The following is a 16,445-nucleotide window of genomic DNA, read 5'->3' on the forward strand; positions in this document are numbered from 1 at the left end:
TGTAAATATTAATTTTATAAAAATTCTTTCTTACAACAGTGAGTGTTGTTTAGTTACGTAAGCAAATTTGCTTAGTTTCAAATAAGTTTTACGGATTAAAGGAATTTTATGTTCTAGCATTTTGGTAAACAGAGAAATTTTATTTCTAGTGTTTTGTCAATACTAAATGTTGATGAAACAAAATAGAAATCTATGAAAAATTGATAACGGATAACAATTGTCGCCATTGAGTAAATTAAACTAGTACATAATCGATAGTATTTTGTCGGGGAGGGCCTTGAATGAAGAAGCCTGGTATACAAATTTTGTCATTCTCTTTAAATCTTTTAAGGAAGGAATGCTCCTTTACCTCTAAATTCTAAATTTGTAAGCATTGTTGATGTAGCTTATTTCGATGTATTGCCACTGTTCGCACACACCATATTATCAATAAAATACTAAAATACGAATCTTGAAATTACATACTAGTTCGCTTAAACATTTTTTTTATAAAGATATCATTTTCTACAGCGAAATCGTTTTCTAACACTTGAGGTGCTAAAAAAATCTATGGAACAAAAAGCAAACCATAATATATCTATGACCTCTATTTTCTTTTCAAAAAATTCTAAATTGATGGAAGTTTTTGTAATTTGACTTTTCTTAAGGTATCACCTTTGACTAAGTGAGAGTGCGAAAAATTAATTGGAAATTTTGTTACAGGCAGAATAGCATTCAAATGTGAATCCTGTACTCACTCTTTTGGTCGTGCATTCTTCTCCTTGTCTTCCTTATAAGTATGACGGCTATCCCGGTGAGTAGGATGACCAGTACCACTGCTGACAGAATGACCACCATCACCTGCGACGTCAATTGCCATCGACTGCCTCTAGGAAAGACATGGGAATCAGGCAATACTGAAAGATACCATTAAACATTCTGACTTGCACATCATATCAAATGAACTGTAGTTACATCAATTAAATTAATAAAAAAAGTGTTATTTAACAGGATATGTACCGAAAAAATATTATTTAAGTCGATAAAATTAAGTTTACTGATATATGCATTTTTGAGTATTTTCAATACAAATTTTTTATCTTTCATATTTTGTGGATCCTAAAAAACACATACAGTTCCATGCAGAATAGCAGAGTCTTTCTGCCTATAGTTGATCAATATATAGACGAAGGAATTTGTTGGGAAGAACATATTAAAGAAAGGATTTGAGTCAGAGGAACGTGGGCGAATACTATTCAGCCTCAAGATACTCCCCCCCCCTCCCGTTGGTTAAATCGCAGATGATAATGGAAGCTATGATATCCCATGAACCAAGTTAGTCAACATTTTTAAGCTAATTATATTTTTATGTGTCAATTTGCTTGAATTCGTCTTATCTCATAGAAAACTTCCTTTTAATTCAAATTCTTTTTAGCAACTCCATTTCGGCCAAAAATTATATAGGTTTTATACATCAAATTTCAACTCGATGAATATTTTAGGCTGTTTTCCAGAGATTAATTGGTTATAGTTTGAATAAGAATCAACAACATTTAAAAATTCTTTTCATGGAATAAAATTTTGCAAAAAGCGAAATTGTGAAAATGATAGCGAAGATATGGAATTAAAAAAATTCAGGAAAAGGAAGCATAACGTTTTATTTTACACCTTTACGCACTCAAGATCAATTCTGTTTTATTGCAAATTACTTATAGTCTGTGTTATTTAATGAAAGATTATTCACATAACTCGATATTCGAAACGTGTATTTAATTTATTGGCAAAAGGGTTGCACTTGCACATTTTTAGAATTAAACCGATTTTTATGGAGCTATGTGCAACAAAATGTTCGTGGAGTTTGCTTGTTACTTGAAGATCACTGAATTTTTACAGACTGTGAAACGTTGCTAATTATTTCGAATTAAAGTTGTTCGATAGTGTTCAATTTCCGTCGAAGTTCCAATTTCAAGACTACAGTATTTCCATTTTCTTCTTTTTCGCCCATGAGTATCAAAAACAGGACTAGAAATAGGCAAACCGTGATTGTGAAATGAACTGATTACAAGTATTTCAGTATTTTCCATGCTTAAAACAATATGCAACTGTTCATTATATGGCACAAAAATGGCTATCATTTTGTCAAGAGGTGGGAGGTTTCATCTTTCACCTATTCCACCATCTATATGGAGCGCATTCTGTCTTAATTACTCTTGGTTTGTTTAATCCGAAAATTGACAAATGATGTGATGAAAATAAGAATTATAGTTCCCTAAAATTTCTTGAATTTTTTCCAAAATGACTTGAAATTTTTTGGAATAAAACTCTTTCGAAAATTCGTACAGATTTTTTTTTTTGTCTCTTTATAATTCAGAGTCTGAAAAAATGAAAAAAATATTTTCGCTAGGTTTAGGAAAAAGTAATTGAAGGTAACATAACATAACACTAACTTGTTTCCCTGTGCCCTTGTTATCTCATATCTTAGATGGGTTCAATATATATATATGTGTGTGTGTGTGTGTGTGTGTAATGATATTTTAATTCTAATTTCAATTTAATTAATTTCCAAGATTTTTTCTTAATTTAGCCCATAGTAACTTCATTCTAAAATATTCTCTTATTTCTTGATCCAATTCCACTTTCGGTTTAATTAATCCCTTTGTAAAAATAATACGCCATCAGTACTACGTATCAAATGAAAGTGATATCTTCGGTGCCCTTGAAAAGGTGTCAAAGGTCAACATATGTATTGAATTGGCGCATGACCGAAAATCCTATGTTATATAAGGCTAGTGATCATTTGTTTCGTCCCCTTTCGCCCTCCCTTCTTTCTCTTTACTTCTGCTTTTGCGTTGCGTCTGCTTGTAAATAAATTGCTTTCACGAGATGGATATGAAAGAGAATTAAAAATACAACTTCTCGTCTATGTCTTCAAACCTGCACTCTGCTTCAGTCAAAATATGTTATAACGACACGTACTGGAATGACGCTTTTCGGGCGGAAGCGATAGCAAACGCATGCTATTGTTGAGTTAATGAATGTATTAAAAGTAATGAGAGATGCACGATGATGAAATTGAGTTTGTATTATAAAGGATTCCAAAGAGAATTCCTTTTACAGTAGCACAATCTCAGGTGGGAATGACTTCTTTCAGTATAAAAATACAAGATCGTAAAAGACTGGTGAATGTCCTCCATGTCAGAATTATATGCCATCTTGGCCACTAACAGAAAATGTGTGTTCACTAATTAATATTGGCTGTGTTTATTTCAATACATTTATGAACAAATGAAGAGCAGCTGCTTTTAAATAAACTGAAAATAATAAAAAACAATTTTTTAAAAGGCAATTTTATTTTCAAACTAATATATAAATTATGTTATTTATGCTGCAATTTTTAATCACGTCTTATATTTAATTTCTTCTTATAATTCCCCATTATAAATCATGAAGTAAATATCAGCTAACATTCCCATCAGATGGCCAAAACTCATACAGAATCAAAATTGAACTACAGAACCAATTACCCAAAGAATAAAGTCTGAAATATTAAAATAACATATTATCATCGACAGGATGCAAGTATACAAAATTTTAGGATGATAGCGCATGGTTGAAGTGAGGAAAAAAATTGATTACCATATTCGATTTTTACAAAAATGAAATATGTTAAGCTTAATAAAAATATATAGAAAATAAAATATAATAGACTTCCATAATTCTTTGAAAGTTAAATGCAATATTTAGATTTATCTGCTGATATTAATATATATATATCTAAGATTAAATAAAATTTGCATCTACTATGTTTCTGTTATTAGACGGTATTTTCCACTATTAATAAAATATTTATGAAAATTCCTAAAATATATGAAAAATGTTTTGTTGGATATTCAAAGCTTTTCGTCTTACAGATAGTATTTTCTCTAATAATAACTGAAATAAAATTGTGAGAAAGTTTCAAAGCAAATATTTTCATCCAGCTATCATATTAGTTTATAAATTATATTGTATTTTATAATACTTCGATTCAAAATATTACACAGAAGAAGTGGCTATATTTAATTCAGAAAATATATGGAAATAATTGGGATAGTTTTGACATCTATGTACTGTTTCTTATTAATACGAAAGTTATCTCAACATAATGGTATTCCTAACACCATATATAATCTATTCTTATCAAAGATGATAGATTTCCAGCTAATGTATTTTCGATCCTGTCAGGGCTAAACCAAATTCAAATTTGAGCAAGTAAAGAGCATAGTTCAGACATTCTGCTGATCGAACTTTCCTCTTCAAATCATCAATCCAACCACCCTTTCCAAAAAAATGTGGAGTGAAAGAACAAATCATTATGAGCCCACACGGTGAAATTAAGGAATTCTAGACAGATTATAACTACTGTTTTATCGAGAATTAGATGTTTTCTTAATAACCATTTGTGATTACCGTATATGCATTACTGTACTCGTGTACTTCTTTAAAAACTAAAGATTTTTTAGGTTGCTGTGTATGGATTACTGTATAATAGATATTTTCTTAATAACAAGAGCTTTTGAGATTACTACGTATTAAATATTTCCTTTATAGCAATGCTTTTGAGATTAGATTATATGTTTTCTTAATAATCACGGTTTTTGTGTGTGTGTAAGTGTGTGGGAGGGGGGGGGGGGTATATGGATTACTGTATATTAGATGCTTCCTTAATAACTAGGGATATTTTATATGGATTACTACATATTAGATGTTTTCTTGATAATTAAACTTTTGATATTACTGTATATTAGATATTTTCTAAGTAGCCAGGGTTTTGGAGATTATGTATATTAGATGTTTTATGTATATTAGATATTTAGGTATATTAGATGTATATTATGTTTGTATAATAATGATAAATATTTTTTTTTATCGGTATGAAAATCTTTGCCATAAGTTTCGAAGTAAAACTATATTGAACATAATAATATGTAACAGTACGGTAAAATTTGTTTTGAAATGAACTTACTTGCAAAATAAGTTTCATTATTAAATGTTTTAACACATTATTTGTTAAAATTCTTTGTTACTGAATACTAATGAAGACATTCTAAGGAAGAATTTTCAAAAGTATTTTAAAGAAATAATAAAAAAAATCGCTAAAAATGTATTGACTTCTTTCTGTGGTAAAGTTCTTTGAAAATTGAAGAAATAAAAGAAAAAAAAATAAAAGCGACAGATGAAGACTGTTCGAAATTCTTCTAGAAACTTAAAGAAAAAAAATGCTCATCTTTAAATTGAAACAGCTACGTTCAACAATTTTTATCGAACAAAAACATTAATATTCCACAAGAAAAATCATGGTTTCAATATGCAAATGAGCTTTAAAGGCAAATTGTGCGAATTCTTACATGAAACCAGCAACGTCTTTATTAAAGATGGGCTAACGAAAGATAAATTCAAACAAATGAAGCAAACGACTTTTAACTGAAAAATTCTGTTGCTACCATGGCAACGTTTGATTCAAAATCACTCACAAGGTAAAAGTCTCTGAGATTAAAAGAGATTTTTCACAAAATTAATTCTCTTTACGTTAAAAATTCTGCCAAAAAAAAGTTTCCTTCTGCCATACCATTATCATTAAAAGCCATCTTACTGGGAAGCAATAGCAGAAAATAAAATAAATTCTGCATTGCTAAACAGACATCATTATTGGTGCTATTGATCAAGCCACAGCGAATAAAGAACTAAACTCTTGCCGGCGCACTGCAACCGTCATTTTCTAATGGAAAAGGTTGTTGACAGGCTTTGGCGCGAAATTTCGCAACAAAGGAGCTAGAACAAAGCGCGTCATATCGTTCGATGAAAGACTTTAACTGCGACTGCAAACGGCTCTGAAATAGACATGTCATCAGCAGATTTCGAGTTGAGTTGTATTGTATTCTTACAAACGATATTGGCGCGTCAGAAGCTTGTACTTTAGTAAATGGTGTTTAGAGAAACCAATTGCTATGCTTTTGGAGAATAGATTTTTAAAAAGAAAAAAAAATCAAATGCGTTGCTAAGCAGTTTTAAAGTAATTAAACTTCGTTATTGTAGCAGAGAATGAATGTACTTTGTCTGCAAATGATCTAAAATACAATGGGTTATATGATTATTTGGATTTTGAATAACTATTTCAAGAATAATTAAGAAAGTTATCAAGATTTCTGTTAACCAATACAAGTGACGATTCATTAATGGTATCGTTACCATTAATGAGAAAATTGTAGAATGTTCTGGATAGTAGAAATGAAAGTCTTAATTCATCAGTTTAAAGACCTTAAAAGTTTGTTTACAATCGCCATTTTGTTTGCTGTTTGTAAAAGTGGAAAATGAAAATAAAGGGATCCTGAAGTAAGAAGAAAGCTTCATTCTTTTGGATTTAACTACTCTTTTACTAGAGTTGACAATAAGTGTGGAATATGGCGAAATCAAAGAAGTCATGAGCATCATATAAGAAAATCCGAAGCCATTAATCATGGAAAGCAGTTGCTCATTATAAAATAATAATTGGAGTTTGAGTTTGCGCCTAAAATTTTGACAGATGTCACAGCAAATATTATGTAATAAGTTAGCTAAAGGAGGAAATAACTCAGATGGAAGAAAAAAGGCAAATTTAGAATTTTGGCATTAGTTTTACTACCACAAGTGTAAATATCTGCTGAATTTCGGAAAATATCCATCCATAAGTTAGCCTGCAGTAGGTCCTTTTATATAAATGAATGCAATAATTATGACTTAAAAACAAAACAAATTAAAAGGGTGATATTTAATACAAAAAATCTTTACAAAATTTTGAACCCAGATAGTGAGAGGAAAGATATTCAAAATGCATTCTCGAATTTCTTCTTATAGAAAGATGCTAAGAATAAAAAATACTATATTTTAAAAGTATATGAGATATTTGAGGGAAACCAGTCACTCTGATCTTTAAATAAATTTTGGGATTTCATACTAGATGAAAAACGATTAAGTGTAAAGTTCCTTCCCCAGTTTAAGAACGACGATAGCTGTAGGCATAAAGGTGGAATCTAGATACAGTGAAGTGGTCATGTAGGATAGTATTTGATCCTAGAGCAAAATTTAAACTGAGTATTCCTATTTTGAGTGTTATGTGAAATTCGAGAAAATGATCAATTCCAAAGTTCTAAAGCAAAGCTATATAAAGAAAGTAATTGATGTTTTGTGTTTTGCAATGACCATTTTTTCCATATCCTTTGTCATTCTAAGATAAGATACTATCCCTGAATTTTTCTGCTTGGTGTCGTTGTAAACTGTTTCATTGTGTAGTACACTACAATCATTTACTTTATGTACATGAGCAATACTTTTCTTGCAATAGCTCTCACCATTTGAATGTTAAGAGTGTTTGAACTTGGATTTAAACATGTATCCCGATATTTTGTCGGAAAAAATAAACTGAAACTTATTAAAATGGCGATTAGATGACCGAGTTATTCTTCCCTTGTCATGTCATACTACTATTTTTTTTTTAAGTTTCAGCAAAGTTTTCAGATATAAATTGATGTGAAATAAAGATTCTTGTTTCTTTAATTTAAATGAATTAACAAACAATTTCTGTATTCGTTTTATGTCATTTTTGAAGCAAAGAAAAAAAAAACTTCATTCTGATGAAAATTTTTACGCACTTTGTGAATCATTTTTAGCATGAAGTTTGTGCAACTTTCAAAAAAAATCGAGTAAACTACTTTTATTTTTTTCAGTCGTTGCAATCCCCAATTCAACCGTTGCAAATCCAAAATGTGTCAGATGCGAAAAATAAGAGCAATTTTGGAAATCAAAATAACTGACACTATGGGATTAAAGAGTTTTCCAGTTTTTTAAATAAAAGCGTTATTTTACATGTAAAGGATCGTTATGGAAAAAGATGCAGTTGCAACATTTTTATCCGTGCTTAGAGATACTGTTTATTAATTGCGTTTTTAAAGTTGTTGAGATTAAAAATAAATATTTTTATGTCGGCATTTTGATAAAATGAAACCTACATAAAATTGAGAAATCCTTCTCTTTTCTTTATTTATAATTACATTTGCGAATAATGTTTTTTTCTAACTTTTAAGACTTTTTTGTCATTAATATTCCTTCTTTAAACTCTATAATGTCCGTTCATATATTCAACGCAAATAATTAATTGAAAACTTTTTAAACCAAACATTCTGCCTCATTAAGAAAACAGAACTTTGGTTCATTTGAATGAACTACTTTTGGTGATATATAAAAAAAATAAAGATCACATAAAAAAGAAAGCTGCAATTCTATCGCTAATGCCTCATGTTTCGTTTCGGAAACTAAAAACATTCCGATCCCTCATGATAAAGTTTCCCCAACTTGCATCCGAAGCATAATGAAAACTAATTAATTAATTTATCAAGTTCAAAAGAATATAATTAAAACACTCACAGGAACAAAACAGCAGACTCCGAGAGAGAACTGCTAAAGAAGAAAATCACTTCCAAACTCGCGTTTTTAAAGAATAATCTTGAAAAAAAAAGTTTTATTTTTGGGGCGAACATACACTCTTAAAAAGTAACCTTCGCCATGATGTATTGCACTTATCACATTTATTAATATTAGCAGCGTAATTTGTCTTGGAAAATAAAAGCGCGCAACTTTTTACGGCTTCCAAAGTGTTAAGACGCTTTTAATTAATGAGTTATTTTTTCCATTGCTTTTAGCAGCCGTAAACTTCAAACGTGCGGTAATTAGTTTGAAGCTGTATGCAAAAGTTACGAGGATTTTAACCTTAAGAGAGAGAGAAAGAAAAAAAGAATATGCTTCGTCTTCAAATTTATTTAAATCGCAATAATAATTTTTACTTTTAAGTATTTTTGAAAAAAGACTGAAGATGCATTTTTAATATAAATATTTAACTATTTGCTTTTCGAAATTCCGTGAAAAGTACGTCCGTTCTCGTCCAATTAAGAATTAGGGATGAGAGTTAAAAGTTACTCAAAGGAGGGCCCGTAACGATGTTATAAAACTTTTCCAAAACTGAAGGTCGCAAAGTGGAGTTTGAGACGAGTTTTATGTATATTTTATACGCGTTACGCTTACTCGCTTCTCGGTCTCATTGAAACATGACTACTTTTATCCAAGAGTCATTAAGAACAGGTAATGTTCTGCACTTATTTCTCCAGGCTTCGCTTTTTTCTTAAAGAGTATTAGTTAGCAACTAGCATTTCTAAAAAAAGATTTCGATCATTGGTAAACATAATTGTATTTTAAAATCACATACATTTCAAAAAAGAAATGGTAAATATTTTTTTAATTATTTATTGAAGTGTAGCTATTAATGCGAGATGAAAATCATCTATAAATATTTTCACCCAAAGATTCAATTCGCACAACATTTTATCTGATATAGGATCTAGTTTTTGTTTCATTTATATGAGATGAGCGTCCTATTTAGAAAAAACGTGAAGGCTATTTTTGTATCTAAAAACTGGAAACTGTGGTTAGATAACGAGGACAAATCCGAGGAAAAGCTCACCATAAGAGTGAACGGACGATGGAATCTCGAAGTCAGGATGAAAAACTCCAGAGGTACACAAACACAACGGATCATTATTGGTAAAATCCTGTTTTGGAGCTATAAATCATCTTGTATATCAAGGGCTAGATGTCATCATCAAGTTCTTATTGTATGGCTCAGTTGTAAAAAATGATTTCGCCCCCCAAAAAAAGCAAATGTTTATGCTATATTTTAATGAGTCTTAGATTTCATATAATAGCAGACGAAAATCCAAACTTTCATAATGGGGAAAATGTCATGTTAAATTAATTCAGTTATAGATTAAACACCATTGAATATGTGTCGTTTTGAACATTTTCGAAGATTTGATACATAATCTTCCAATTTTGATGCGATAGTTACAAATAAAATTTCATTCATCTCATTTATTTAATTTTCTAGTAATGGCGTCGACAAAATTTTAGCTGTATTATATACTGTATTAAAGCATTCAATACAAAATCTGTCACATATCTGAAATTTTGAAAATCTTATAAATAATCTTCTAATTTTAAAGGGATAGTTTCAAACCAAATTTCATTCATCTAATTTATTTAATTTCTTAGTAACAGCTTTCTCAAAATTATATTATATACTGTATTGAAGTATTCAGTACAAAATCTGTCACTTATTTGAAAATTTTACATGTATTATAGTTACTAAAATTCATTTATCTACTTCAGTACTTTTTAAAATGATCAGTTTCATATGTACATAGAGTAACATACGCGTCGATGTTCGGCTGATTTCAGCCAAAGTTTGACGCAGACATAATTTTGATGTAAACTTTTAAACTTTTGCACCACAAAAGATATATGATTTCGTATTGTTGGAAATGGAGTAATCCGAAGTTCCTATTGACTGATGTAAAAACTATGTCGCTACAGCTGATGCAAGCGCTAATAAAGTAGTAATTTTTATCTGTGTAACCCATTCCACTTTAAAATTTACTAAGTTTATTTTGAGCTATAGTTCCCTCAGGCGCACGTAGTAATTGAGGATGAGAAGCTTCCGGTATGATGCTTGGTTCTCACCACCCTTGAGGGTATGCAAAAGTGTGAGGGTGACTACCTCCCATCGATGACGGGAAGTTCTTCCCACGGGAAGGGTTATACCGTGATCGGTGATGGCCTTTAGGACTCAACCACAGTTCCCGCCAGTGTTGTTGTCGCGGCGGTCCGGTCATTCACGTTTTTCCGTTTTTCCACGGGCTGGTCGGAGTGGTCAACCTGTGATTACTTTGCGACATTATTCCAAAAAGGTTTTTTACTCCGATTCAGAAAATACAAAACTTCTTATAAAGCTTGAGGACAGATATTTAGAGCATTACGATTGTTTCTCTTTATATAATCTTATATCACACATATACCCGTTATTCTTTCCCATTAAAACAAGCGTAACCGGTCTTTCTAAAATTTTCTTGCATTTTTCTAAAAAAAGATGTCCAACCCCACCGCATAAAATTAAGAACTTTGGCAAGACCATGACTAAAACGAATGCTCATACTTTCATTATCAGAATCTCTTGTATAAGAGTTATAAGCTTCTTAGTATAATAAAGAAAACGTGTAATTGTGTAATAAACGCAAATCATTGCGAATAGTGATTAGGTGCCAATTAGCTTGCGATCTTTAGTTGTTCTTTTTTTTCTTAGGGCAATTAATAGCTGGAATGTGATTACACAACTATCTGAAAACCGAATATATTTTCGAGTGCTATTTCCTCGATCAGTTGAAGTCAGAATTTGGCACAAAATTATAACTGCTGTCACCAGATCACATGCCAAATTTCACTTATTTGTCATTACATTTTAATTTGTCACGTTTACATGTATGCGAATGTACAGACTGAAAAGATTGTAATCTTTCACAGATTTTATTTAAGATTGATTAGAATTCATATTTTGGATGCCAAAACTGTGATGGAAATTTTATTTGTTACTTTTTTAACTATAACATTTAAATGGACGCAAGAGTACAGACAGATGGACAGCTAATCCTTTGACGAATTTAGTTCCAAATTTAATATGGATCTGCATTTTTGATCCCAAACATATGCACCGAATTTTCTGTACCTAAATTTTAATAATTTGCAGCTATCGTGTTTTCTTGTACATCCGGACATTTAGACTTCCTTTGAATAGCTTTCCTTCAAAAATTGATAGAAATTTACAAATTTCTTGTACCAAGACCATATACTATATTTTATCAGCTAAACGCAAAATCCTTTTAGTCATCGAGTTCACAGAAACACAGACATAACTCCAAAAATGTGTCTTTCAAACTCACGGAGGTCCGCTGTGGCCTGGTGGTAAGATCACAGCTTTGGAAAAGGAGGGTTTCTGGTTCGTACCCGATTCCACCGAAGAATTGTCGTATAGGCGGGTCTGATGCAAGTTAAATTCGTTGGGGCCAAACGTCTTCCCGCTGGTATGGTGCGGAAGTTTGGAGAAGGGGTATCAGCTCAGGTGTCATCCTCGTCATTTAGCTTGTCTTCAAAATGATGAGGTCCGTCACAAAATGACCCTAGTGTTGCTTTAAAGCAGGATTTTAATATGAGAGAACTCGGACTCATGTAGATCGGAAACGTAAAATTTGGTCAGAATCTCGAGTTCAGTTGGTGTTTTGAAGTTCTTTCTTTTTGTATACAACATATACGAGAAAGTGAATATTATGAAGATACAACTATTTCGAATTGCATCCGAATTTAATACGTTTATTAAATTCCTACAAGAAGCTATATTTTAAAAAAAATGATTATATATCTTTTTATTTAATAAATATAAGAAATTCTGGGAAGATTCCATTTTTTTTCTCCAAATACTTTGTCCTTTATTCCTCTGTATAAGTGAGAATAAATTCATTACGAATATAACTATTCTATTCTTCCCAAATCCAGCCTGGCACTTGAAACTATGCACATCTCGTCCCCTTCAAAAATACCCGGGCAAGGCAAAACAGCGCATCCTTTCCAACTGCCATAATTAACAGATACAGAACATAACACGCAGTGATAGCCCGAAGTTGAAAAGGACACGTTAATTTCTGACACTAATTCACACCGCCGCCCGCTACTTAATGCCCTCATCTCTTCATGTAACTGAATTATTATTCATCCGACGGTGGCAGCAGTGTACTTTCTCGTGTAATTAAAATGACTGAGCACGCTCCGTTGCTAATTCATTTCCAGTGGCAACAATTAGAAGATTTCGGATGGCAACTGCGGCGCGCGGAATTTTATAAGGAATGGGAATTTCTGGCTCTGGCTTTGAGACGAGGGAATATGATTAATGGAGACAGATCAAAACATCTCACTGTAACCGGCCCTGGAGAGATGGAATTAAGGAATGCGTGCTTTGGCAGTGATGGTCCGATTATTTGGCGTTTCGATGGCCTGGAAGTGTGTATTTAATGCAATAAACCGGGGAGAACAATAGCAAAGACTTTCTGTTAAATCACAGCAGGATCTCTGAGAAGTCAGGCTGAATGATTGGCTTTGAGGAATAGTAAGGGGTTGTTGGACCTTTATAGTCCCCCCCTTTCAAATCAAAACTTTTTTAATGATCATATTGGGATTAATTTAGATTAATTTAAGTATCAGAGATGGAGATTTTTTTGACAGCAACTATTTTTTTCTGTCAGAAAAAGTAGTTATGCATTAATTGCAATTTAGATTTGTTAAATTACGATCTCTGTGTGACAGTATGTTTCAGGTACTGGCGACGAAAAAATTGATTGGGTCAATCATCGCATGTCCTAAGTTTAAAATTCACGTAGTGTTTGAAAGGTAATTGATAGAGTATCCGAATTTTAACTTTTTGACATCGAAATAGATCTTTAACATTTTTTTCAATCAAAAATTTTGAGGAAAGAACCTTTCTACTATTTAAGATTGTTAAATTATGATATTTTTCGTCCTTTTTTTTTATAATTCGTGGGATGGCATTTAAAAAAAAATGGTGAGCTCATTGTAGCCACACAGGGAGAGATAGGGCCTTAATTGAGAAATAGGTATTTTTGTATTTTTATCAAGAACTCAACATTACAAGATGACTCACGCTCAATGAATTTCTGTTGGCTTAATTTATCATGACAGATTTTGACATTAACGCGTGATTTACTTGCAGTTTAACCTCCTGCTAAATAGTGCCGAGTCATTTCTCGAATTAGATGGTCTCATCTTTATCTTAGAGTTAAGAGTTGTAAAGATTAGTTTATCTAATTAGAGATATGGTCTGATTATCAGGGGACAGTTATGACAGTAGACATGTAAATAACGAGAAATGTATCTCCCTTATTAAAATACATAGCCACTCCGCCTATTCTAGTGATGAAAAATTCGTTTGTAGTGATAAATTCCGATGTCCAGGTAATTTTGAATGAAGGTTTTATTAGGATCATTTACATTGATTCATTGAAAAACATCAGACCTTCTCGAAGAAAATTGTGAGGATTGGTTCAACATTGGCACAAATCTGGAGAGAATACAGAAGGACCCATTTGTTATCGATAAATCGAAATGATGGCATAAAGTATGCGAATATTGACAAAGAAGGAGAGCCAGAAGGGAAACCATTATCAGAACCATTTTCGACCCTTAAGAAGGTCATGTCAAAATTATGTTGAATCCTTTGCTTTCGATCCATCGAACACTTGGTAATTCAATCTCTATTACATTTTAAAAAAGCTTAAAAAATTAAATATTTATGAATATTTTTTAATTCTGAACATTTTAGAGAATTCTAATTGAAATGAATGAATAATATGGATATTGTCATGTGGTCTGTATATTCTGCTGTATAATTTTTAAAGCATATCATTTTTTAGCTCAATTTTCCACTGATCATATGGATGTAGTGATCACTTAGATTTGAACGCAAAGTCATCACGACAAGCGGCATTCAATGTATTTCAGATTTGAGTTAATGATTTTACTCTGTTTTGCATCATTTGTTGAATGATGTTATTTTTTTATTTGAAACTTTATTTTGCCAAAGTCCTTAAGTATAACAATGCAGTTAAACATTTGTAAAACCCTCCACAGAGTCATTAGAATAGTTCCCAAATTGTGCACTTTGGAAAATAAATACCAAATAGCTGAACTATAAAGCGTTTGCAACTGCTACAGTATTAGCAAATGTACCAATACTGAAGGTACATTAAAAAAGTTTCTCATTATTATTAAGGGTTTAACTCCCTTTATTATTACTCTTCCTCTTTCTACTATTGCAGTTATAAAATAAAAACTGTTATTGTTAAATATAAATATTTTTTTATTATATTCTAATCAAGCATATTAACAAAATTAATAATATATAAATATTGATACGAAATTTCCGGGGTTCGTTTGGATAGTGGAAGTTATATGGTATGAAGAACGCTCAATCAGCAGGCGGCAGTAGAAAAAAATAAACAATGATGTTTATTTACACGAAGACACACAGGGCAGCACAAAGACGACAACTCTATACAGCATAGAGAAGACAATTATCTTCAGCCGCGAGACGTTCAAATAGTAGCACACAACAAGACTCTACTGCAGACAGTAGCGCACAGCTTAGTTCAGCACTAGCTTGACTCCGTCGCTGCTCTGCTAATTTCTGTAAGATTTGCTCTTTACCGTCAATTCCGACTACTCTGGCAGCTGCAGACTGCCTCCTTTTATAGGTCTCAGGAGGTTGGGCTAGAAGCCTCTCAACCAATCAGGAACTTTCAAGGCGTATCTCTGTTCCTAATGGACGGGTCGGGAAAATTTTTGATGTTTCGGATATAATCTATTTTGGCGCTAAAGTCGCCAAAATCGTCTCCAAATCGTCGCCAAGTTTGCAGCCAAGCTCTGGGACCTCCGACGCGACACCCGGACTCCGTCCAATACAGATGACTGTAGAACAGTCTTTATGATGATGGAACCAACTATGCTGGGAAGTAGCATCACAGATTCGTAACAATATATTTTAAATAAAAATGCACTCATTAATAGCACAAAAAATAGGTACATTTATTTTTCTCAAAATTATATTTATACCATCAATAAGTTCAATAAAAATTAATATAGAAAATATCAAACACATTGATGCTTGATTTCTATACTTTTCCTTCAATTGCATACTAATAATTGTTTATTAAATAACCACCGTTTACTGATAATACATAAGAAAAATGAACCAAGATATACCCAACAATGAAATATAGATTTTCAAAATAATTTGTAATTGCCTGCAAATATTTTGATTAAAAGTTCCCACGCTATGCACATCAAGCCTTTTAATGACGAGGATAATCCTGCGCACAGAAGGGAACATAAGAAGGTTTTCGTTCCTAAGCGATAAGCACGTACGTTCAAGGGAAGGAAAATATGAGGAGAGCAGATTTTATTTCCATCCTTTCATTCCCTAAACTTAGATCGATTGTCCCACTATTCATTTTCAGGGAAACGAAGGAAGTTAATACCTTGTGAATCCGTCCAAGGATACTCATCTCGAACAACGGCTCATCTCGCAACAATTCATCAAAACAGCTAATCTGCCGATTAGCTGTTCCGATGAGGCATGGCAAGCACGGAATCTGTTTTTCCAGGTAATTGGTTATATTTTAGGATCAGCCATTGGAGACCACTCGGAGTGGTTATATCGAGCTTATCTGGGTTGCGCGGTCTTCCAAACTGTCGACGTGGTTCAAACGAATCAGATTTATTTAACGCGGCGGATTACTGATTAATGTATCTAATCGCTCAAAGTCGATATTTATGGCACGGTCATCGATAGAGGAGATATGTGCACCGAAATCTAAATATTTTATTCTTTAGAAACTAAAACATAAACAAAAAATTATGTGATTTCTTGCCAAGCGTATTTGTGTGGTTCAGATGTATTAATATCCCGTTTTGTGTCCATGCAATTATTAACTAAATTTGATATA

General features: G+C 32.1%; 1 protein-coding gene across 1 annotated transcript in view; it reads right to left on the reverse strand.

Moving 5' to 3' along the window:
- Positions 1 to 714: 714 nt before the first annotated feature.
- The window catches only part of LOC129956813 (neural cell adhesion molecule 2-like), a 91,124-nt gene continuing 75,393 nt past the window's right edge, over positions 715 to 16,445 (reverse strand). The window contains exon 6 of the mRNA XM_056068761.1: positions 715 to 866. Within this exon, the coding sequence (XP_055924736.1) occupies positions 715 to 866 (152 nt within the window). The remainder of the gene's footprint in view (positions 867 to 16,445) is intronic.

This window comes from Argiope bruennichi, chromosome 11 (genome assembly GCF_947563725.1).
Source record: "Argiope bruennichi chromosome 11, qqArgBrue1.1, whole genome shotgun sequence".
Taxonomy (NCBI): Eukaryota; Metazoa; Arthropoda; class Arachnida; order Araneae; family Araneidae; genus Argiope; species Argiope bruennichi.